The sequence below is a fragment of the Thamnophis elegans genome, chromosome 4, assembly GCF_009769535.1.
Source record: "Thamnophis elegans isolate rThaEle1 chromosome 4, rThaEle1.pri, whole genome shotgun sequence".
In the NCBI taxonomy this organism is placed as follows: domain Eukaryota; kingdom Metazoa; phylum Chordata; class Lepidosauria; order Squamata; family Colubridae; genus Thamnophis; species Thamnophis elegans.
Window position 1 is genome coordinate 45,605,464 of NC_045544.1, and position 26,312 is coordinate 45,631,775.

The following is a 26,312-nucleotide window of genomic DNA, read 5'->3' on the forward strand; positions in this document are numbered from 1 at the left end:
CCTGTTTACAAAAAACCAAACAAGGCAAAACAATTTCCATGACCTTAATATATTATACTATGAAACCTGAATGCAATGGAACCTTAATACCACCATGCACACACAACAATACACAATACAATCAGTGCTATACACCAAATGGGATACAATGTTAGGACCTATAACAAGTAGCATCTATGTTTATGGCTATAAAGGAGGATCTAGTTTAAAACATCAATTTCTTACAGCACAAAGATTATCAGGATACATAGCCCATAATATTTCAAAGGGAATGGCACCCATTACTGTTTGTTTTGATACATGTTTAGCAATTGCTATAGGGCAAGGAACAGGATCCGCGGGGGTAACCTGTGGAGGACAGTCGTGGGAACAATCATACATCCAAAACCATAGATATTTATTTACTCGCTCGACACTTTCAGCACATGGAGGCTATACCCAACCAAGTGTATATTGGTATACAAGTGGCTATGGACCTAACCATTTCGATCTTTCTATTACTCCAGTCACTACTGATTGTCAATCCCATCACTGCACACCACTCTGCCTTACTGCGCAGGTAGCAGGTACTTTAGGTACCCGATACTATCATTATGGTATTGGTATAGATAAAGCAGGAAAGGATCCTTATGGATACATCATTGTAAAGACTGAAGCAACAAAATTGACAAATCAACCTGTAAAGTTTTTTTGGAGTTATGAGCAGGAGATTGCTAAACTTAACGATCTACCTACACCTCCAAAAGCAAAAAATATGTTTATTAATTTGGCTCAAGAAGTTGCTACAGAACTTATGTTAAAAAATTGTTTTGTATGTGGAGGAACCACTATGGGAGATCGCTGGCCATGGCATGTACAAGAAGCAAACTATACTGAAATAGCTCAATGGAAAGGGAACTTTACCTTTAATAACAACTTCAATGAAACCTGGCAAGTTACCTCTCATATAATAGGTCACATATGTTATACTAGAAATAAAAATAATCAGACTAAAAGAAATAAACCTATGGGATTTTTAAAATGTTCTAATGAGTGGGAAAATAACACTTGGGTTTCACAAACTAATATGACCAAACCTGAAAACTCATTGCTGGAAGTAACTAAGTTACGAGGACTTTCAGACCCTGAAAATGATACTATTGTGTGGAATTCACCTGATGGGTTATATTGGATATGTGGTAATTTTGCCTATAATATGTTACCCACGGGTTGGTATGGGTCATGCATCTTAAGGGCGATTCAGCCTTCATTCTTCCTAATGCCTATAGAGAAAAAACAAAAACTGGGAGTCCCTGTATATGATACTCTTGAAAGACGTAAACGTACCATAGATCTTGCTAAAGGGATAAAAATAGGTAACTGGAAGGATGATGAGTGGCCCCCTGAGAGAATTATTGCATATTATGATCCTGCGACGTGGGCACAAGACGGATCGTGGGGATATAGAACGCCGATATATATGATAAATCGCATTATTAGATTACAAGCTGTATTAGAAATAATTACAAATGAAACTGCATTGGCATTAACTAAGCTTGCAAAAGAAAGTGTATTGTCAAGAACTTATATTATGCAAAATCGTTTAGCCTTAGACTATTTGCTCGCTGCCGAAGGCGGAGTGTGTGGTAAATTTAATCTTAGTAATTGTTGTATACAAATTGATGATTCTGGAATTGTGATAGAAAAAATAACTCGAACTATGATACAAACTGCACATGTTCCTGTACAAACTTGGAAAGGCATATTGGACACTGACGGTTGGCTTGGAGGTATTTTTAACAATTGGAAGCAAGGTTTATTTTTTATTGGGATGATATTTTTGGGATTAACTATGTTGCCATGCATAATACCATTATTGAGATCCACTATGCAAAGTATTGCGGACGCAACTATCCAGAAGCATCACGCATTATTAATAAGTGTCAATACATCAGAATTAATAATCCCTGGATATCCAATGGAAGGGGGATTTGTGAGAAAGAAACAACCCATGGCAATTGCTTCCATTTAAAAAATAAAAAAGGAGGAGATGTGGGAAATTATCCCATAATTGGCTGGGTGAAATTAGCTGGGATCAATAGGATAGGATAGAATATCTGGATCAATATCTATCTGGATCAAAAGTATCCCAGTGAACATTTGCCAAGAGCCATATGGAAAGAACAGTCCTGGGAAAGCTTTTAGATAAGGAAGCCGAATTCATTTCGAGTGTCTATGTGAATAGCAATACACAGATACACCAGAGATGAGAGGCCTCTATTATCTGAGATATAAACACACAGAATTAGCCTTGCATCCTTCTGCCGCCTCGTGTAACAAATCAGTCATTCCCATATGCCTAATGTAGCTCTCTGTGTAATTTACAACTCTATACTTTCTAAGACCGTTTGTTCCTCCTTCCTGCTCTCCTTATCAGGATGTGTTTTACAATTCCATACCTCCTCATTTCCCCTTATCAAAGAGTACCTTTTGTCCCTCCTCCCTGCCCTTTTTGCCAGAATGTGTAATCAAGAAGTGATTTGTAACATACTGTGAGATGCTTTGTTTGTATTAAACTGCTGACTAGCTTTCTTTGAACTTTCCTAATAAAGGGGCGCTCTAAAAGAATAGAGACTTGCCATTTTCACCCAGTCTGCAGTGTGTGTGTGTCTCATTGCCAAAGCAGCCTAGGAATTAGAGATTCGTGAAGTGGTCCATCGGATTGTGAGAATGCTTGTATTCCAATGCAAGCTCACTCTCGCAGATTTGCATAAATAATTTTACAGTTGCAAAAAAAAAAGCTATTGTAAATACCAATGTGAATGCTTCTTATTTATTCAATGTCCCCTAGCCCTATTAATTGTTCATCAGCATCCATAACATTTATTTCAATTATCAATGTTATGAAGTGATCTTGGCTAAACGGTATTTGTCAATTTGTTTCCAGACAATCAATTTTCAATAGGAAGGTGTGATGTCTTCTTAGAACTGATCTACTGGGGGTGGATTTGGGAACAGGAAAAAATCTACATCTTTTACTTTTTGGATTTCAGGCCTGCTAATCTGTTCTTCAAGCAAAGGCTCATTTGTAGAGCATGAAATGTAACCCAAATAAATATTTGAAGAATTTAGAAGCCAAAATGCCTGTGATTGGGCCTTCAAATCAAACCGTTACCTTATGCACAAAATAACATTTTTTTAGATTGTAAAACTAACATATGCTACATCTGGGTGTACAAGTGGACTCATCAGGGTATTTTTTCTGTTTCCACATACTGTATAGCTATATATTTGATATGTATAATGCTTTTTTCTGTATTATAATAATTGTATAGAAAAATCTGTTAGAACATATGCACAATTTATTATAAATGTAAACAATAAAATAAAGTATTTTAATTCAATATTTGAACTATTCTTTAGAGTTTTCATTAAATAATTATCTACATGAATAATATAAATTATTTTAAAAATACTTACCTGAGTCTAAGGCATTTTAAATCATCTCTGGTAACATAGCAGAGTACATCCGTCAGTGTGTATTCTTCTGCTAGAAACTAAAAAAATTAGTAAAAGTTATGCTGATGGAGCTGCAAGTTATTCTTCGGTTTTTGCATTTGGTTTTTTCTAATATGTCTCATTAATTAAAATATATTCGCCTTGAAATGTGTATTGTGGTATCAAAATGTTTAATACAGTAATTCATTTTATGGCACATCACATTTTATCACTGTTACAAAAACGAATTGATACTGAAATGAGCTGAATTCTCATGGTCAGACACTACAAAGCAATATAATCAAGAATGGTCAAATATTAAATTAATGAAATAATGCTATTTAGAAGTTCCAGGTTTATTGATGTCAATGTAAAAGTAATACATTTAAAATGTTCTATAAAACCTTTTTTGACCACTTTTTTATTTTTTTCTAACTTTTGTTAGGAAAACGCTCTGAAAAGATTTCATTAGCTTGACTATACTAACTGAATTTTTCTCTTTGAAAGAATTCCCGTCAAAGGGATAAGCAAAAACCATGCTTCATACTTAATCAGGGCCATGTGCCTGGCACGAGAGGAAGGAGTAAAAGATGTTTGTGACCACATGATCAGAGTCGCACCTCTTTTTTTTACAAGCATTGCAATATGATTGACATGAAAAAAGTCAGGGCTTCAATCACACAACCAAGGCTATCGTCTTGATTATTATTACACCCCACACATAACGAAGGATAAAACTTTGATTTATGATCACAGCTAATTTAGCAGACGCCAGGGATACTAATTTCTAATTCTAAACAAAGAATAAATGGGAGTTTCTAATTTTTAAAACTTGTCTTGCTGACACCAGAAATCAAGCTATAATAAACTACATGGATCAGTTTATTAATATTATTATGTCCAGTAACAAGATTAAAGCTTTAAAACAGTTGTTTAATATGAGCTAGTTCTTACAGAGAATTCCCTACGCAGAATTCCATGTGAGTACTCCTTTTAGAACCTTATTAAGAGAAAGTTGTAATCTTTAGAAAACTTCTGGTCTTTATAAAACTATTTAATGTAGACAGACAGACATGCATTCATGTATGTGATTGAGTAAACCTTCATTTGGTTTTGTGGCTAATTTATATTGTATTTATTCCAAATGCAAATCAATGTATTTTATGTTTACCATAATCAGATTATACTAGTTGGTGTTTAGATGCCTCAACATTTATTTCAATTTTTTGCAATCTGTCAGATTCTGGTATCTCTGTAAGACCCAAATAAGGGAGCAATATGCTGGGATCTATTTCAAAGTATTTTTAACAACTGATTTCAAGTTGGTGCAAAAATACAAATATAAAAATGTGTCTTAAATACCTTAATTAAAATAAAAATATTAGCAATTATGGTAGTTATATTTTATTTATTTACTAGATTTTTATCTGGCCTTTATTATTTCTATAAATATTTCAGGGGGTGAATGTAACTAATATCCTTTCCTCCTCCTATTTTCCCCATAACAGCAACCCTGTGAGGTAGCTTTCCTGCCTCAGGTAGACTAGATAGAGCTCATGGTCTCCCTGTTTCCAGCCTGGTGCCTTCTACATGCCATTTTTAAATATTTTAGAATATGAATTAGAATTAATCACTCCCAATATTGTAAAACATTCACTATCTTATCATAGAAGATGATGTCCTACATAACTGGAAAAAAATAGCTTCTAACATTTGGGATGAGTGATTAATTTTATTTTGTAGAACCTGTTCACCCTTAGATAAAAGATCAAAACTTTCATGTAAAAATAGCCCTAAATCCAATCCTGAGCAGCATTATATATATTTTTTGCTTTCCATGATTTATTTTGTTTTTTCAACATTATCTTTATTCTACTAAAATTGCAAACAAAACAAGAATTAAATGTTCAGTACTACTTAGGCACTGAACAAAATAATAATAAAAAAGATCTAAGAAACATATTTCCTACCCTGTTTATAGTTTCTTTGTCAGCACCATGAATTCTCAGCCAATTAATAAGATCTGGATCCTCAATTCCTCTGTCCTGTGTACTAAAGTGAGAAACAGACAAGCCAGGAATATCTAGAAAAATGTTGACACAAGTTAGAATAGTTATAAGATACACAATTCCAAATATAGCTATTCTTTTTCAAAAAGAATACATAAAAATTGTACATCACGCACTCCATTCTGAGGCATTCCAGATTAGTTGAACTAGAATTATCATCACTCTCAGCAAGTATTGTTATTGTGGTGCAAATTGGTTGGGGATAATGGAAGTCATAATAAAAACACATTTGGAAAACACCACATGATAAAAGAGTGATAGCCTTATAATTAGCTTTGTGCACAGAAGTGATGCATGAGGTAAGAATTATGAATTTCAGTACTGGATTGGGTTGGTTTTAACAATGATTCTAACTGTAATTAACCTTAATTAGCCAAAAAAATGTTTTCAAGAGAAGGAATATCTTCTGAAAGCAGCATGTTATAGCAGTTTAAATAAATCTTTAATCTGTACAAATACAGTGAATATTTCAGTCATAGGTTTTGCGGATTACATACAAATCTCTACTTAATTCAATTACATTACTTGGCTTTCTTTTGGAATTCTCTCATAACACTGTAAAAACTACATGCTAAATCAGACCAAAATCAAAAAGATCCAGAATTTCATTTGTATCAGTAGCCATTCAACAGCTGAGATAAAAATAAAAATCCAGGGAAAGATTTTTGGTGATTAGTCTTTTGTTAATACCAGAGGTTGTGTCAAACCTTGGCAACTTTAAGACTTGTGGACTTCAACTCCCAGCATGACTGGGTGAGGAATTCACAGGTCTTAAAGTTGCCAAAGTTGGATACCCCTAGGCTACAGTATATAATTATTTATTAATAACTGCTTTCCTATCAGGCATTGTGACTGGCTAAAACAAACCAGCAAAACCCCAGTAAACATTTAAAGGCTCGTTTAAAAAAAAAAAAAAAGTTCTGAAAGGACTCTTTTAGTTTAAGGAAATGGTCTTGACTCTTTTTTTGAAAGCAGAAATTGGGAGGAGGAGGAGGTCAAGCCCTAATCACTACTGAAAAACTGAACAGCACTTAATTGTATCCAGTGAAATTTTTACTTGTCTTTATAAATTTTTTTTAAAAACTCTTAATTTTAATTTTTCTTGAGAGGAGTAGGAAACACATTCACCCAGCTACTTTCCTTCCTAGCCTAAGACCAACAGGAAATGATGCTGCCCTCAATCTTACTGACATCCCAAAATATCCTTCCTGGATACTTGGAAAAGTCTGTTCTGCTGTCGTCTAAACAACTTTAACGCACAACATTCTCTGAGCCTCGGTTGACATTCCAGTCTTATCAAGCATGATTCACTATGGGAGATACCTCTTCCAATTGACAAATAGAGAGGTCTGGTTACTCCATAGATGCATTAACACTTTTCACTGTGGACCGACTGGATTTTTTCCCCATTGAAACTATGGGATGACTGATTATTGACCACTAAGTGGGGGAAACCCTAAAACGTTTTTTGGCATCACTTGGCTAACAGTTGTCAAGTGGGCAAATAAAATCTGAAACTTGAGAAAGCTGGTTTACCTGTGAGGATTGATGAGGTCTTATAAACTACCCTAAAACATTACATAAGGAAGGGAAGTAAGGAGGCAGGGCTCCTTGGAGTAGTAGTCAATGAGAAACCAAATAAAAGAGACGAGTCCTTTCCTTTATTCTTCCAATTGAATGTATTAGAATGCATTGAAGAGCCGTGATGGCTCAGTGATTAGAATGCAGTATTGCAGGCTACTTCTGTTGACTGCTAGCTACCAGCTGTTTGGCAGTTTGAATCTTGCCGGATCAAGGTTTTCTCAGCCTTCCATCCTTCTGAGGTTGGTAAAATAAGGACCCAGATTGTTGAGGGCAATATGCTGATTCTTTTAGAGTGGGATATAAAGCACTGTGAAGTGATATATAAGTCTAAGTGATATCGCTATTGCTATTAGGATAGGTTCTGATTAGTCAATTTCAGGGCTTTGCAATCTTTACATTGAGACCTATTTAAAAACAAAAGCCAGATAGTGGTCTCTCCTTACAGCCAAAAAGGAGCAAGGAGTACGAGAGCAAATCAGAGGCTTGGTGGAAGGGGTAGTCCCACAGAAAACCTGCAGAACCAACTGGAGTTGTAAGTTGTCATTTCAGGTTACCCCCATCATGTACATTAACGTGCAGTATTTTGCCTCTGGAGGTGAGAAAGGAAGAGGGAAAATACCATTTACAGAGCAAGTTGGAAGTAGATGAAGAGCTGCGGATGGTGGCATGCAGAAATGCCATCTAGAAATGGGCAGTGGACAATCATTACACAGGGGTGAAGAGTTTATGTGATTTTGTCCAAAGTCTCCTTGTGAATGCATACATGCAAGATAGCAAAATTAACTGGGGGTTCATTCATCCCTTTTAACCAGAAAGAACAAAAATCTGAAAAAGAAGCCAGAGACAATTTCTCTTAGCTAGTCGTATCTCTTTTCACGTTCTAAACAAGTATGTCATATTTTTATTTCAATTGATTAACTGTCTAAAAGGGATGCTTAGCTGGTGAAAAAGTCATCCTGATGGGAACAAAAGCAGCACACTGAAAGTAGTACACTGGAAGGGTTGACTATATTGGTTTCAAAAGTGCTGTGAAGAGCAATTACTTTTGAGGAGTTCAAATAAGCACCTAATGGTTGAGTCTTAAGCTTTAGATGTTTGATCTCCTTTTCTTTTTCTTCTATAGCATGGTGCAGGAGGGCTTGAAATTCTCTTTCCTTCTGCACTAGCTCTTCTAGTAATCTGTTAGAAATGAAAAGGAAATGAGGAGTTAAGCATCATCATTTATTTGTTAAGAACTAATGATATTTTTGAAAAGTAGAGCTGTTTCAGTATTGCATTAGCAATGGTCAAACACCCTCCCAATATCTTTAGGCAACTTCTACTGCAAGAGGAAACTTTTACTGCCTACCAAGAACATGTTATCTGGACCACAAACACAGAAGGCCCTTTTGTGCTTATGTGTGACTAATATCCCCTTAAGTAAATACATCTATTTATTTTATTGCATCATTTCTCTCTGCCTATTGCATAAGTATTGCTAGGCAGAACATAGCAACTTTATGAAGAAAATGCCCTCATTAAAAATGTAATCACAGAAAATATTCAAAAATCCCAAGCTGTGATGTACTAATCTTAGCTAATCTGCAAGATAAACCACAAGCTTCAGCCTAAGCATGAATCTTTAACAGAGTTTCCAGTGTTTGTAAGGAAAGAAAAAGCTAAAACCTAGGAGCTGTAATGATTCCAGGAAAACTCCATCTTTAGTTATGAACAGAGTTGTGTTTCTCCATAAAAGACCTAGTGTAGAAGTAGTTGATTCTCCCAGATTCTGATCTCCTGCTGGAATAATAACAATAGATGGAAATTGTGGTCATACGGGCCTCTGCTTAGTTGTCAAGAGAAACTTCACTCAATCTTAGGACTTTTTAAAAATAGAATATGGGCTCTTAGTTTGAGTGAAGTATTGAAAGTTTTTGGAAGTGGTAATATCACCCTTGCTCAGACCATCATGCTAATTGGACCTACCTACCATACAGAGGTGGTATTCAGCAAGTTTTGACTAGCTCTGGAGAATTGATAGTGAAAATTTTGAGTAGTTTGGTAAATACCACCTCTGACTTGCCCCGCTCCCAACTATTCTCACGAGTCCCCACTGATCGGGAGGAAATGGGGATTTTACAGCATCCTTCCCCTGCTATGCCTACCAAGCCACGCCCACAGAACTGGTAGTAAAAAAAAATTGAATCCCACCACTGTTGATATACCAGTACTGCTTCAGGGACAATTCAAGGTGTTGGTTATGAATGACAAACTCTTTTATGGCTTGGGGCCTGGCTATTTGTAGCAAAAAGTTACTCTTGGTGAAATCTGATCACTCCAGTGCAGTGGTGGGATTCAAATAATCTACCAATCAGTTCTGTGCCCTAATGTCCAGCTGGGTAGGCAGGGGTCGGTGTTCATGTGATCATGTGGGCAGGGCCGAGTCAATGTCACTCAGGTCGATGGGCACTTTACCTTAGTTATTACAATGGTAATAAGGGTTAACTGGAGAGGCAGTTTCTGTAAGCAGGGCAATAAAGATTAGGCTAGAAACAACACCAGAATGTTTCCTTCCTGCCTTTCTTATAGGATTTGCTCTGTAAAATGGGAAAAAACAAAAGATTTCTTCCAACAACCGGTTCTCCGAACTGCTTAGAAAGTTACCAACCGGTTCTCCTGAATAGATAGTAAGGTTGAACTGGCTGAATCCCACCTCTGCTCCAGTGTCTAATAAAAGTATCCACCTCACATGTGGTGAAGTGGGAGACCACTTGGAGCGAGGTGCTTTCTGCTGGTGCTGCCCTCTTGTCGTACACCTTACTATGAGCTCTAAGAACTCTGTCTTCTTTCTTGATATTAGGAAATTGTTTTTTTATTTAAAAAAAACCTCTCTCAAAAGACATATAGAACTAGGGAGCAAGGAATGATTGTAACTGAGATGATTGGTGGTGTTATTAATGTGATTAATAGGTTATGCAATTATAACTACATGAGCGTAATATGAAATATATGCTACTTCAATATGGTTATTTATGATTTTTCACATAATTTAAATATTAATGCACTCTTAATGTTTTGCTGTAATTTGCCTCAGTAATATCCTATTGAGGTAGCATACCCTGTCACCTTCCCCTGGTTCAGGGCATTACTAAAACTGGATTGATAAAGGTAAAGTAAGCCAAACAGAAACAAAAATATCCACATGATGCATGCATCCATTTGAAAACCTTGAACCAGTTTTGTAAATAGGGGATATTCAAACACACCTATTAGTTTCCAATTTCAGCCTCCCAAGTTGAACATTGAGAGATCTCTGGGCAGCCTGAGAATCATGAGATACTGTTGAACTAAGGGTGCTCACTCCTGAGGTAGCTACTGCATCATCCAATACAAGGCAAGGACCTTGAACTGCTGGGTCATGAGCATGTTCCTCTTCAGCTTCAATCTCATCTTGATCTGCATTATCACTCTCAGATGCTAAGCTGAAGTGCGTCCTCAACTCTGCAAGAAATTGAATTGTTTATTATCGCAACAATCAAATTGCAAACAAGTATGATGAATTCCACAACCTCAGAGCTGCTATTTATCTAGATCAGGGCTATCAAACCTGTAGGCCGGATGCGTTATGCACTGGTCGCGCCCACACTCATTTTAGTGAAGGGGTGGAAAGTCGCGATGTTGTGTGACGTAACGCTGCATGTTTGACACTCCTGATCTAGATGATAAACTTAAAAACATTTTTATATAAAGTGTTTTTATATAAAACACTTTATATAAGTTGAGATTACTAGCCACACTGAAGCGTTCATGCAAATCCTGAAATAAGAGATTCCAGAGTACTGTGCTAGTCATTAGCAGCAAATGACAACAATAACAACAACCGTTCCTTATTTTTAAGAAATTTCTAACCCTCCTGTGTTCCCTCTGTATTCTGTTCACAGGATCTTTAGAGGAACCAGCTCTCCTGGAATCTAATGTGCATATATGTTATTATGAATGGCAGAAATTTATCAAACATAGCAATAACACTTATATACTGCTTCACAGTGCTTTTACAGCCCTCTCTAAGTGGTTTATAGAGTCAGCATATTGCCTCCAACAATCTGGGTCCTCATTTTACCAACCTTAGAAGGATGGAAGGCTGAGTCAACCTTGAGTCGGTGAGATTTGAACTGTTGAACTGCAGCTAGCAGTCAGCTGAAGTAGCCGGCAGTACTGCACGCTAACCACTGCACCACCTTAACTCAGTATTATTGGCAAAATTAATTTTTTTATTTGAAAACTAAATTTTGCACATTGCTGTTTCTACAATATTTTAAAATTCAAGATGACACAATAATTTCCTCTAAAATTTCCTACTGCTTGTACGTCTTCAATCAACTTTTTCTTTAACCTTTGGAAAATGAAAGGGTTAGCAATGTATCTTGAAGTCTTGGCTCAGTTGCTTTTCCAACAGATGACTTATTATTATTGTTTTTGTTGTTGCTGCTGCTGTTGTTATGCTTCTCCATGACCGTTCTGTAAAATGGTGTAGGAAAGTATTATCTAGATCTTCTCTCTCACTTATTGGCCCAGAGCATAGCCACTCAATAAAACATTTATTGTTTCTCCTTCCTCCTATTCGCACCCAAATGCTCTTAAGTTGATTCTTATGCTCAAATTCCTGGATCTCAATATGTGTCGGCACTTCTTTCACATACAAATATAACCTATAATGCATGCTTACCCTTTGCCTTCCCCTTTGAATAAATTATATCCTCCAGTCCTTCTTTTCTACTTACCAGATTTCAGTAATACTTGCTAAACCACATTTATTTTCCCGTATTCAACTTGTTCCTCATATTATGTACATTTATATAGACACACTGGAAATTTTAGATCACATAACTTTGTCTATTCCTTCCTACATTTATTCACATGCTCATTATTCAATTGCCTCAACATTCTGCATACTCTGCATAATTGGCATTGCATATTTTCTAGGCTCCTTTCCCCACAGGATTCAATTAAAGCTGTGAGATGAAGTATGCAAGATGATGATGATTGAAATGTACATGCCACCAACTCCTTCCTTTTTATGAGGTATAGCCCATTTGTTGCCAGGAGTCTTTTACCAAGAACACAGACTACCGTAACTCAACTGGCAGCCATCTACATTGTTAGCCAATATTTTTCTCTTTCTTCCCTGGTTTTCCCTTCCCTTTAACACAAAGAAATGAAACAAACCACTTTTGCCCCGCGCTTCTTTACTAATCTTCTTTCTTGGAGGGCCTTCAAGACTCTGTGTCATGTCTTCCAGTGTGGATTGGCAGAAAGGGATGAACATGTTAAATCATGATTTTTTTGTTTATTCCTTCAAAATGTTTCACTTTTCATCCAAGAATTCTTGAATGAGAAGCATTTTCAAGGTAAAAAAACCCCTTTGGGACAACAATAACTAGGAAGATTGAGAATCTCCACAAACATACAGTTCATTTTCTCACTGAATTCATTTCTTTTTCCTTACATACCCAATTCTAATTTCCATATACTGTATTTTTTGGACTATAAGACGCACCAAGATTTCGAAGTATCGAAAAAGGTAAGAAAGAAAGAAAAAGTAAGTAAGTAAGTAAGAAAAAAAAGTCTTTGCCTTCCCTCAGCGCCCAGCAGCCTTCTGCAGGCTTCAGCAGGGCTGAGGGAAGGCAAAAAAGCCTCCGTTTTTGTGAATGGGCCATTTTTTTGCAAATCTGAGGCTTTTTTGCCTTCCCTCAGCCCCCAGCAGCCCACTGCAGGCTTCAGCAGGGCTGGGGCAATGCAAAAAACCCTCTGTTTTTTGAAAAACAGTGGCATTTTTGCCTTATTCCAGCCCTGTTGAAGCCTGCAGAGGGCTGCTGGGGACTGAGGAAAGGCAAAAAAGCCTCAGATTTGCAAAAAAATGGCCCATTCACAAAAACGGAGGCTTTTTTGCCTTCCCTCAGCCCTGCTGAAGCCTGCAGAAGGCTGCTGGGCACTGAGGGAAGGCAAAAAAAACCTCTGGTTTTGCAAAAAACAGACTGTTTTTCGCAAAAATGGGATGCGGGGTGGGGCTTCAGGAAGCTAAAAAGGCTGTATTTGGTGTATAAGATGCACCAACATTTCCACACTCTTCTAAGGGGGGGAGAAGGTGCATCTTATACTCCAAAAATACAGTAACCAAAACCAAATTCTTAAGACATTCTCATATTTTTTTAAACAAATATTCATCACTCAAAAGAAACCTTTCTATCAGCACTTTCATATTTTAAACATTCTCCATCAGTTTTCTATTTTGCTAAACAGTTTATAAGGTTTATCTAGTTTTTCTTTGCTTTTATATATAACTTGTTATCATTTGCTCCATTTTTTCTATCAAACATAACTACCTTGGTTTTGATACGTTAATGTTCAGATTCCTACCACTAGTTGAATCATACAATCCAAAATTTAATACACATAACTTGGGACCGCCTCCAACAACATGAACATAACACCATTATCTGGTTTGTTACTGCACTGTACTTATTTTTTTCTCACTGAATTTTTTTCTCTTTCATATCCTTTCAATCAGAATTCCTGCACACAACTTACAGTTTTCATTTTTCAGTTCCACTCTTTGACATTTCATTATCGCTTTCACAAAATTATTTAAAGCATTCTAACAGAATTTTATCCTAAATCATTACTTTCATGTTTAATTCATTTCAATTTGCCAAAGGCTCACTGCTCTTTCTTTTTAGCCGCTTAAAACAATGTACGCTGTTTTATTTTTTATCAAAACAGCCATTCTTCACATCTTTAAATTAATTTAACACTGTATCTTCTTTTTCAGCATTCAGTATTTTTATATAATCTTCTTCCCCACAAATTTGTTTCCATATATTTTGGTAGCATTGTGTAACAATTCTTTCCACATTCCTTTTTATGTGTACTTTTCATTAATTTTTTTTGAAGATTAATTTTCATGCAGAATTTGAACTTTCTCTTCCTGCACTTCAGTTTCTTTCTTTTTTTCCCCTTTTCTCTCATTTCTTCCAACAGATAAGGTACTGTCTCACATTTAGTATCTCTCACCAACATTGTATCTTAAATGGATTATCTTGATCTTTCATCAGGAACAACCAAATGTATCAGACTTTATATTTATATTCGGTCTTTTGCCATGTGTTCATATTGTCTTATGTAGGAATCATGTATTCAAAACCCAGACATTTTTCTAAGTAGGTATTCACAATCATCATTCTCACTCATGAATATCTGAATGGCCCAATCACTTGTTCTGTATCTCATTCTTCCTCACCCACTCATGTCACAGAATAACCTCCCCATCTCCCAATATCTTCTTTCAAAATAGTACAGAACTTTAATTAAAACCCATGTCAGCATCTTCTATTATTACCATTCACTGAACTGCAACATAAAACTTTACCACAAATATTTGGATTATAATTTTCTTACATTACCACAATAATATAGATGACATCTGTTCATTTATAATTAAACCTACTTCTTTAGCCCCTTCCTTATATTATGGGCTACTACACTAGTTCAGATCACCTTCTTTCAGACCTACATCCTTGTCCTCTCTTAATTTCATGGACATACAACATACTGCCCCTCTTTTTCTTCAATGTCATTCATTAATGTGACTTCTCTAAAATTTCAGTCTTCTTCACTGTCAGAATGGTCCTTAAATAATTGGCCTAGGTTATTTAAGTTTTCACATAATTGTCTTTAGTAAGATAGAGAAGCTATAGCTATGTCACATATAGTATTCTTACTAATTCCTACTAATGATAACAAAAGTATCATTTTTTTTGTATATTTCGGACAGCATGGTGTAATAATACTCAATCGAAGCCCAGTTTTATGTATTTGTTTGTTTATTAAACCTATATCACACCCATATCGCCTAGAAGCAACTCTAGCTTTACCTAAACAAATTCATATTATTCTATGCAAACCATGGTTTCTTACCTGGAGACTTTGGAAATTGACATATGGCTGGCCACATCTTATTAGCTAGGAAGGATATGTGATAACACTGACACGTACATAGGACTTGTAAAACAGTCAAATATACTGACATATAGTCACAGCTCAGAAGTGAACAGGAATAAACAAATTTATAACATATGCCAAATCCAGCAGCTTTTTCTTCCATATTAAGTATGCAAATAGTTAAATTATTTTAAAAAGTGACTAATATCTTACCAGGTACTAAAATAGTAATAGCCGTCTGCACAGCTTTGCGGATTATGCTATCCAGTGCAAACATCCAATGTGGTTTAATATTGTGGGTTCGTAGAACTTTATTCACCTTGAAAGAGATACCAGAATGACAAAACTATTATTGATCTGTAAACAACATCAAGTAGATAATTCAATCTGGATATACCATGTTTACTACCACCACTCTCCCTAAATAATCAGTTCATCATCTAACCAGTGATCAATATTTGAAGAGCAAAATACTTCTGAAAGACAAATTTGTATCCATTTGTATGAATTCACTTAATTTATAATTTCTTTCTACTAACCAGTATAACACAAAATGTTGTGTTATTTTAGTTACTTAAAGAACAATCTGTATAATCTGTATCTTCTATGCAGACAAAGTCTTTCGTATTTAACAATATCTAAATGTGTGAATCTATTATTAAATCTTCAATACATTTTTTTCTGAGTTAGCAAATATATATCACACAATAATAAGAAGCTATAATTCACTTGACAGAAGGCATGCAACTATAACACCTAAACAAACATTAGAAATCTACAAATATTTAATAATATTCTTATTATTCAATTTTGAAAGCAGTAAAAGATTTCTATCCTTCTTCCCAACATTTGGGCTGGAGAAATGAATGATACCCTTCTTCTCTAGATCTCAAAGATCAGAGAAAGTTGCATCATGTTCACCAAGAAACAGATTATTTGCCATAATATACAGAAGTAGAAGGATTCTGCCTCAAGCTATCATTATTAAACAGATGCACATGCACAAATTCATCTAAACCAGGGGTGTGAAACTTACAGCGTCACATTGTCATCACATGACGCATCATGACTTCTCCCTCCTTTTGCTAAACTGGTGATGGACGTCGCCAGCATGTGACACATCTGGCCTGCAGGCCACGAGTTGACACACCTGATCTAAACTGAATAGTCTCCTCTAAAGAAATTTTGAAATGGTTATATTCTTCATGACAGGCCATGTCAATGCCTCTGAAGATCATATGCTGGGAGAGTAATGGGCTTCCTTATTCAGTTAGCTGGCCACTGCTGGACTAGATGGGCCAAGGGTCCAATCCAACAAGGATTGCTTATGTTCTTAAAATTAGCAAAACAACAAGCCCAAAATATACTTACTGCATCTTGAAAACCAAAGAGTACTAACTGAACTTGGCTAATGCCATGACTGTCGAAGTCCAGCTCCAGTTTCAGCTTTGAAAGTGTATTTGCAATGATTTTGCGATCTGTAGATCTTACAAATTCTCGGAGGCTAGCAACTAAAGTTGTAATGTGTTCCCATTTCAACTTAAGCTCTTCAGGACCCTGTTAGAACAACAAAAATAGCTAAATTCATTTGTACAATTCTGGTTAGTATTAATAAAAATTAAGAATATAACTCCCTATTCAAATTCTGCATGTGTTTATTTATTTGCTACCCATCTTGTAATGAAACTATATATTTCAACCAAGTTTCCCCCAAAAAACTGTATTACATATATTTTTTTGTGGTTTACTAAGTGAGCATTAAAACCAACAGGCTTCAGTTAATGATATATGTATACCCCCTATTATATATGGTCCGTGATCTGACAATAGACTAAGAATGCTAGTATAGTAAGGGTGAGATTTGAAAGAATTACTATGGTGTTTATATTCTGTTTGAAGTGTGGTATATGATTGGGACTGTTGGAAACAGGATGTCAAATTCTGGACAATGAGAGAAACATAATGTAAGTCACAAAGATTCAATTTGAAGAGAACATAATAATGTTGTTTTCAGTTATTATGAGTACAAAATAGTTCATCCAGTAACTCAGTCAACATTAGTAAAGGTTACAAGATCACTTCAGTAAAATTAGCTTAAATTGTTTCCATCCTCTACAATTGTCTGAGGAAGGAACAATTTAAAAAGAAGCCCTTGGAAGAATTAATTTGCCTTTGAATAATTAAAACTGAGTCATAAAAGGGACTGGAAGCATATCAAGTATGCCTTTCTATGTGAAATGTCACTGGAGAATGTTACTTTGAAGCAAACCATTTTTCCATTTTTTTTCTTGTAAATTCAAATGTTTACTAGAAATGATAAAATTAGAATCATTGGCGTAATAGTTCAGACTGAACAGCACTGGAACAGATCTATATATCCACAAGGAAACTCAGATTTGACATAAACATACACACAGTTGAATCATGGAATACCAAAGTAAATGAACTAAGTGCCATCTATCTATTAAAATGGAACTTCAGCAATCTATTTGTACATTGTCTTTTTTTAATAACACCTGCTATCAGTTCCATGTTTCTGCTGCTCTTGTTAATTTCAATATTAATATTAATATTCTGAAAAATATTCAATGCTAAAATAGATTTTAAAAGGTTTTTGATATATACATTGATAACAGAGGATTTTAAAAATTAATATTCAAATGAGGACAAACTTTTCCTTTTAAACGGATAAACAATTAGGGAAAAAAGCTATTGAAGATTATTTCAATATATTATTACTGCAATGAGATTAGTATATGCACAAAGATGCAAAGATTGAACACTCCCCACTACGGATGAACGGTTGGTGATATTGACAGAACTTGCTGAGATAGACAAACTAACTTCTTTGATTAGAGAAAGGACAATATCTACATTTATTGGTGCTTGGAAACCTCTTATGTGTAAAAATGAAAAAAAAATGAAGTTGTGATTTATGGTTTTGATGATTAGACACAACAGATTATAGAAAGTCATGATATATCTTTAGAGACAGAGGTTAAAATATAATTGTAGCTATGATTCCTGTGTGGAATATCACTCCCTTATACCGTTGTATCTTTATATTTTTCTCTTTTTTCTTATTTTCTATTTTCTTTTCTAATTGCACTTTTAGCTTTTTTATTGCTTATTGCTCTCCTTTTTGTTTCTTGCTTTTAATATAGTTTGCACTAGTCCTATTACTGCTCTTTAAATTTTTAACAAAAATTTCACACACACACACACACCACCTCTTTCATATTCTTCAGATTAGCTGTTTCAAGTGGTCTTTGATTAAAATTTGTGCATGTGAAATAAAACTGATTCTTCTGGCAGTTTGGAACCCAAAGGAGAACCATACTCTCAATGTGCCTTTTTCTAGTCCTGATCTTCCAAAATGACTTTAATTGTTGTCTTAAAAGCTATAAACTTAAAAAAAAAGTCTGAAAACTATGGACAATTGCATTATACAATTGTTACATCCAAAAGTGTAACATTCCTATTTACAGTTGTCTTTTTAATTTTTAATTGATTACACTGTAACACTTATACCAATAATACTTTTTCCGAATTGATATAAAATATACAGAAATAAGTGATTCTGAATAACGTTCTCAAAATATTTCAGCAACATTTGTCACTGCATATCTACTGCATAATTTGACTTTGTTATTTTATTTTTTATAAAATCAAGATAACTTAAAATTTTGCCATTGATTTATAAATACTACCAATGATGACTTAACAGGAAACCCCAAATAATATTAACAATGCAGAAACTTAAGCTTATACAATTTGTACAGTATTTAACTCTTCTATGCCTTATTTTGACAAATATATAGAAAAATTGTTTCTGGTTTGGATAATCAAAATATATCAAATTGTCAGGGATTCATTATTTTTCTGCATAATTCCCATAACATTTTCAGAAGGGATGTCTCATGCGTAAAACCATTACATGAGTGAGCATTAATGGCAAATAAGTAAAGGTACAACTATAGTTTAATCTTGCAATTATTTGCACTTAAATATATTTATTCTCTGCAGGATTCCTAAAAACGGGCCGATGATCACCTGTAAAGAAATATGTCACTACAATATTATATAAACTTGCAATATGTTTTGATCCCAACATACTATCCAATGTATTTTGTTTTAAAAATAATGCTAAACATATTACATATGTTTCTTTACCTGAGCTAAGGCTTCCATCAGATTTCTCACTACCTTATCCTGGTCTTCTGTTAGAATTCTGTGAAGGGTAGCTCTTCGTTCACTGTCCTTTTTTAGCATAAAAAAGCCAGAATCCTTCTCTTCTGGTGAAGGAGGAGCACTGTGATCCTCAAAATTCTCATCTGGGATGCTGTGAATATTTAACAGTACAAACGATCATGAAGAAATCCCTTTTTTAAAAATGATTTTCTTTTTCATAACCTAGCATGGATATAGACTAGACTAGACCAGACTAGAATTCTTTATTGGCCAAGTGTGATTGGACACACAAGGAATTTGTCTTTGGTGCATAGGCTCTCAGTATACATAAAAAGACAAGATACATTCGTTAAGAATCATAAGGTACACCACTTAATGATAGTCATAGGGTACAAATAAGCAACCAGGAAACAATCAATATAAATATAAATCAAAAGGATACAAGCAACAAAGTTACAGCCATGCAGTCATAAGTGGGAGGAGATGGGTGATAGGAACGATGAGAAGACTAGTAATATTAATATTAATATCACTTGGACAATTACCTTAGGAAAAGAGACCTTAGTCCTTTTCCTTCCTTATCACCACAGGATTTGGCTCTCATTTTAAAGGAGAAGGGATCAAGTTTCAACTCATTGTCAGGTGAAACTGAACCATATTCACTGCTACTGCTTGTGTCTTCTACAAGAACAGGAACAGGCAAGGATATGCTTCGAAGATATTCTGCTCAATGAAACAGGAAATAAAGTATGATCAAGATATATATGGAGAGCAAACTGTAACAAAACAATTCTCCCCAATGCATATAATCTATCTACTAAGATCTCCCAAAGGTTATATTATCTTGGATGAAAGAATTGTATTAACTGCGTACAATTCCAAAATGATGGCAGGAGTGCAGAAAAGAGTTCTCTGTGGTATGAAAAAGTACAGTAGTACCTTAGTACTCATCATTAATTGGTTCTGTGAGATGCTATGAGTACCAACAACAATGAGTGCCAAACAATTTTTTCCCATAAGGAATAACATAAAAGTCACAAGGTAGCCGACATCAACAAGTTCTAAGTTATGCATTGAGTACCAAACAAAAAATGAATACTGGGGCAAAATTTCCACGTCAAAATGCATTGAGTACCAAATATATATGGAGAGCAAACTGTAAAAACTGAATATAAGTATATATTCTATATACTAAGACCTCCAGGAGTTTTCTTGGATGAAAGAATTGTATTAACTATTTCAAAGCAGTTGAGTATTAATATATTACAGTATCTCACTTTTAACAGGATGGGATAGTTATAATGTATCAGTTGCCTTTTCAACTCTGCATTATAAAAATAAACTTTCTAGTATGTCAAGATAGATAGATAGACAGATAGATAGATAGATAGATAGATAGATAGATAGATAGATAGATAGATAGATATAGACAGACAGACAGACACACACGTGTCTCTCTGTGTGAGAGATATGTAATATATGTAAATTCAAATGATTTTTTTGCAATATTTCTTAGAAACGTCTTCTTGTTACATATATTTATAGCTTTATTTCTTGTGAGTTAAACCTATCTGAAATTTCAGAACATTTTAAAGCATCTCAGAAAAAATATTAATTGCTAAACTTACCATTTGATCCAGCTGTCAGAGCTGTGAAAATAAAACAAAAATAATGTAACATTCAGAATTGCTCAAGTCAAACAAAGGAAACTTGATATAATAGGGCTCCAATGCAGTTAAACTTTGTATTGTCAAATTTCTACTAAAAGAATGGAGATACTGTATTTATGCAACACACACATATGTAATATTCTAAAAACATTTGGCAAAACTCATTACTCCAAAACCATATCAGTTAGTGGGTACCGACTTGCCATTTGAAAAAGACTGTCAAGTAACCTGGCTTTGTTAATAATGACTTCTAATAATCTAAGATCTCCCAAGTAGAACAGTTGGATTTCTTCACCTGTTAATTTTGACTGTGACTTTCTTTTTTTGCTGGTGACTTTTAAGAACTCATCTACAAGAAGCTCATTAGCACAGGTCCTCTTGTCTGGATCAGGTTCAAAGCTCCTCAGCAAAAAAGCTTTTGCCTCCACTGACATGGATTCTGGAATCTCAGGATGTATTTTGAACATTCCAACCTAATAAATGCAGATGAAAATCAAATTAAAACAACAACACCACAGAAGCAGATCGTTCATCTTTTGAAGTGCTCTCTTTTGTGCTCTCATTAGCTGATGGATATAACAGTCATTTGTTCTTTGATAGATATTATTTTAAAAGATAATCCAAATAACATTTTAGCATTTTGTTTTCTATGGTATGTTTTCATCTTCAGTTGAATCTAAATATTAACAAAATATGGTGTAACATTCCCCCTCTAGCCAGTTATCATATCATCTTGTTTTTTTCAACACAGCCTTGACATAGTTTATTTTCCTTTTTCCTTCCCTTTTCAGGAAAATGTAATTATCTAAACTAACCTTAAACATGGCTGCTTGTGGTTCTCCTAGTTCATAAAATGGAGGCTTTCCTGTGGCCATTTCAATAATTGTACAGCCTAAGGACCAGATATCTGCAGCCTTTCCATAACCTCTTGGTCCTTTATCAATTATTTCTGGTGCCATATACTGAAGAGTACCTGTGAAAAACAAATGTATTTTATGCATATTTAATAACAAATTAAAAGAAGGCATGTACTAAAACAAATGAATTCTAAGATTTTACATGTACAATTATGTCACTGAATTTAGTATTTATATGGCACATTATATAGTTTCAAATGCCTCACCTACCTTTCCCTTTTCAGGCTCAATTATCCTAGTTTAATAGATTGCATTTGATACTAGCCTTGTACTTATGATCTGTCTTTAAATGCTTCTAATCTAATCTATCAACTATAGTCAAATCAGCAAACAATGATTGAATTCCTCTTTACAAACTAAGACATGAAATTAAGATCATAAAACTGCAATTAAACAAAACTAAAAACTGATTTTTTTTCCTTAAATGGAAGAGGGAACATTACAAGAAGAATGTAATTATAACCTTAGCTTATATAAGTTGAATGCCATGTCAAAAGTAGGCTATTTTATTGTCCCTAAAAATGCTATAGAAAAGATAGATCAAGGCATTTTTCCACTGCACATAGGATTTTTTTTTGGGGGGGGGGGAGTTAACAGAGGCTATTGATTTATAATTTTTTCATCCTTTTCCTGCAGTGCGGGAAGGAGAATGCCATTAACTTTTTATATATGTGTGTTTTCAGCAAGAGCAGATATTATCTTAAATATTATGTTATGTCAAACATGCATTAAAAATAATATCCATCCTGTCTAGTTTGGGTATAAGGAACAGCACTGAAATAACCATACAAGGATAGCCATGTGATTGCCTGAAGATTTCAGGACTGATCTGTGAACAGATTTGGAACATGAATAAAATCTGGCCATCCTTTAAAAAAATATTATTCAATGCACATTGAATATTATTTTCCAAAATAGATCTCCCCCCCAAAAAAATGTCTTCGCTAACAACAAACTCTAAAGTTATCATATAAGAAATAAAAAGCAAGAAAATATTGTGTTTACAATTGTAAAAATTATTGTGTGTGCTGGCATGACTTTGTATTTTTTGATTCAGGACCAAGACCATATGACTAAAAAAAACCTAGTTTTTTTCTACCTGATTTTGTTGTGATTTTGTAATAGTTTTAAGGATCACTGGGCTTAGTTCCATAGTAGTTTCAAAAGTAGTCCACTACAATAAACATACACGAAAAGAGCTATTCACACATTATGCTGTCTTGGAAGTGCTACCAAACAGAAAGCTTACAAATATCTCAATGACAGAGCAATAATTTTCATAATATGGTTCAGCACAGGTGTCTGTAACATGCTGTATACATAGGTGTCCTGAATGCTGTATGACACAGGCCAATAGAACAACTGGGTGCAATTGGGATTTTTTAATGCTATTTTGAATAGTCCCCACTAGGTTTTTTCAATATATTCAGTAGTAAGAAAGATTGGAAATGGAATCCAACATTTGGGAATACAAAGTACAGAATGGCTAATCACAAAGCTATAGCTATTAAATTTAAAAACTCCAACTAAATCTATTCACTGCTTCAAAGTTACATTTATATTGTTTTTATTTTATATGAGAAATATAAATTCAGTATAAAATGTAATACATTTTTGTAAGTGCATACAAATGCCAGCCATAATGTTGAATATTGAGACAGAACACACACAATTCCTAAGCCAGCTAATGTTATGCTTATGTATGGCCTTTAATTGGACCAGAATGTCAGACTGATTAAATAGGCTGTACTTCCTCTAAATCAGGTTCTCAACCTTCCCAATGCCGCGACCCTTTAATACAGTTCCTCATGTTGCGGTGACCCCCAACCATAAAATTTTCGTTGCTACTTTGTAACTGTAATTTTGCTCCTGTTATGAATCGTAATGTAAATATCTGATATACAGGATGTATTTTCATTATTACAAATTCAACATAATTAAAGCACAGTGATTAATCACAAAAACAATATGTAATTATTTATTGTGAAATGGTTTGCTAATGAATATTATATTATAATATAATAAATATCATATAATAAATATCATATCATATCATATAATCTCATATAATATAATATCATATCATATAATCTCATATAATATCATACAATACTATAATACAATACAATACAATACAATATAATATAATAATATAATACAATATAATATAACCTCTAACCTTGTTACAAAAAGTCCATGAAACATTTCAGTTGGTAACAAAATAAAAATAAAAGAGAGAAAGACAGTAAAAAAAATGGGTCAAAGAGAAATACAGTACTAGGTTCGATAGCCCCTCCTATTTTTCATCTTGTCCTACTGGTTCTTTATGATTTATCAATTGTTGTTTGTAACTAATGATTGTAACTATTATTATGACCTATGACCTATTACTTGCTGTTTATATGTACACTGTGATTTGGTGCACTGGAGACAAATTCCTTGTGTCTTATCACACTTCACCAATAAACATTTCTATTTCATTCTATTCCTATTTCATTCTATTCCTATTTCATTCTATTCCTATTTCATTCTATTCCTATTTCATTCTATTCCTATTTCATTCTATTCTATTCCTATTTCATTCCTATTCCCATTCCCATTCCATTTTCCTATTCCATTCCATTCTATTCTAAGCATGGAAGCTTAAAACTTAAAACTAAAAAGATGTAGTGCTTTATTTTTTTTCAAAGCAGCTGCTGAAGATGTTTTGTGACAGCTACCTTCCCCCCCACACTGGCCCCTAAACTCCTGGAATCCTCTCGCTCGCAAGTTTTCTAACTACTCATTCATTCATAGATATTGTGGAAAGGAAACGAAGGCGGGTCTCCTTGTGAATGGAGGTTTTTTACAGAAAAGGGAAATCCCGAACATCTGGAGCCAGCTGCTGCAGAGCACCCGTGTAAACTTCCAAGTCTCTGAGGAGGAGGCGGCTGCAGACTGAAGGGACATCATCACCGTCCTTCCCTCCTCGGTTCTCAGTTGCTTCTTCCTGGCATCCCCTCCCCTCCCTTTGCAGCTGGGAGATCAGCCTGACCCCCTCTCAAGGCGCTGCCTCAGCGGTGCTCACGCGCTCCATTCTCTCCCCTCCCCTTGTTCAGCGCAGCCATCTGATCCAGCCGCCAGTGCCTCTCGTGTTGCAATTGGCTGGGCGCCGGCTGTCTTCACGGCGCTGCTCCTGTCAAGTAGCCCCTTCCTTTCGCAAGGCAGCACCCGCCCCCACCGCCGCTGCTTCCCTGGCCCCAAATACTGGCATGCAGGTTTCTCGGTTCCCAAGACCATCGAAAATATGTGTTTTCCAATGGTCTTAGGTGACCCCTGTGAAAGTGTCATTCGACCCCTCAAAGGAGTCACGATCCACAGGTTGAGAACCACTGCTCTAAATCAATTATCAGGAATATTGCTGATAACAATGGAGATTGCTATCCATATCAACAGATGATTGTTTCTACTTATGTGGACTACATCATGAACATATTTTCTAATGTAAATTTTCTTAATTTACACTTTTTAAGATTTGCATACATTTAAAGCACTGCAGAGAGAGGGTATTTTTTTCCTAACCAAGGCAAATAAAATGGGCATGCTATACCTATTAGGAATCCCAAAGACTATGTTTAATTTATGAACATTGAACATTCTTCCTGACATTGAAATTAGGCAACTTTACAATATACTTTCAGATTTAGAACATACCTGTGAAAGTCTCAGTGCAAGGATTGATTCCAGCAAGCCTCTTTGATGTGCCAAAATCTGAAATCTTTAACACTCCACTGTATGTGTTGATAAGAACATTATCCCCCTGGGGGAAGAGAACATTTGAGATCACAGTTTCCCATTATGACTGACATCACAAAACAATCTGCAGTTGAAATGAATGCTGAAAAGTGATTAAAACTGTGGCATTGCAGATGTTGTTGAACATCTCCAGTATTTTTAGGAAGCATAGCCAGATGCTGGAAGTTACAAGTATCAGAATTCTAGCATTCCATTCTGTTGTTGTAGAAGTTAATACTCGTAGTGCTTTGGTGAAGTTTACCAATATAATTGGCAAATGGCAGGCAAAGTCACTTAATAGATTTTACTTTGTCTTCCTCTCTCTACTGTCTCTTATAAGAATTGAAAGATCTAACAAAACTATTACAAAGCAAGAGCATAAGAGAGGAATTACTTGAAGCCTGGCTGAAAAATCAGTTGATTTGTATAAATTTTCTATTTTCATATGAAGAACATATGAAACGTATGTTCACATCAGGAACAATTCCCAGGACAAAGAAGGAAAAGTTCTCCAATCTTTTTTGGAATCATTTGGGTTTCCCTCTATTCTATCAGTCAAGAACTCCCTGAGCAGGCTACCTCATGGTAGCATAGCCATAGCAGTTGGTTATATTAGAAAAAGAACAGTGAATTGCAATATATTGAAAAAATAA

At 34.9% G+C, this 26,312-nt stretch overlaps 1 protein-coding gene across 1 annotated transcript in view; it reads right to left on the reverse strand.

Moving 5' to 3' along the window:
- Positions 1–3,455: 3,455 nt before the first annotated feature.
- Positions 3,456–26,312, reverse strand: part of MAP3K5 (mitogen-activated protein kinase kinase kinase 5) — a 138,092-nt gene continuing 115,235 nt past the window's right edge. Inside the window, 12 exon segments of the mRNA XM_032216952.1 lie at positions 3,456–3,536; positions 5,448–5,560; positions 8,197–8,309; positions 10,376–10,610; positions 15,321–15,426; positions 16,479–16,664; positions 19,281–19,449; positions 19,844–20,021; positions 20,927–20,947; positions 21,264–21,441; positions 21,784–21,941; positions 25,579–25,684. Of these exon segments, the coding sequence (XP_032072843.1) occupies positions 3,456–3,536; positions 5,448–5,560; positions 8,197–8,309; positions 10,376–10,610; positions 15,321–15,426; positions 16,479–16,664; positions 19,281–19,449; positions 19,844–20,021; positions 20,927–20,947; positions 21,264–21,441; positions 21,784–21,941; positions 25,579–25,684 (1,644 nt within the window).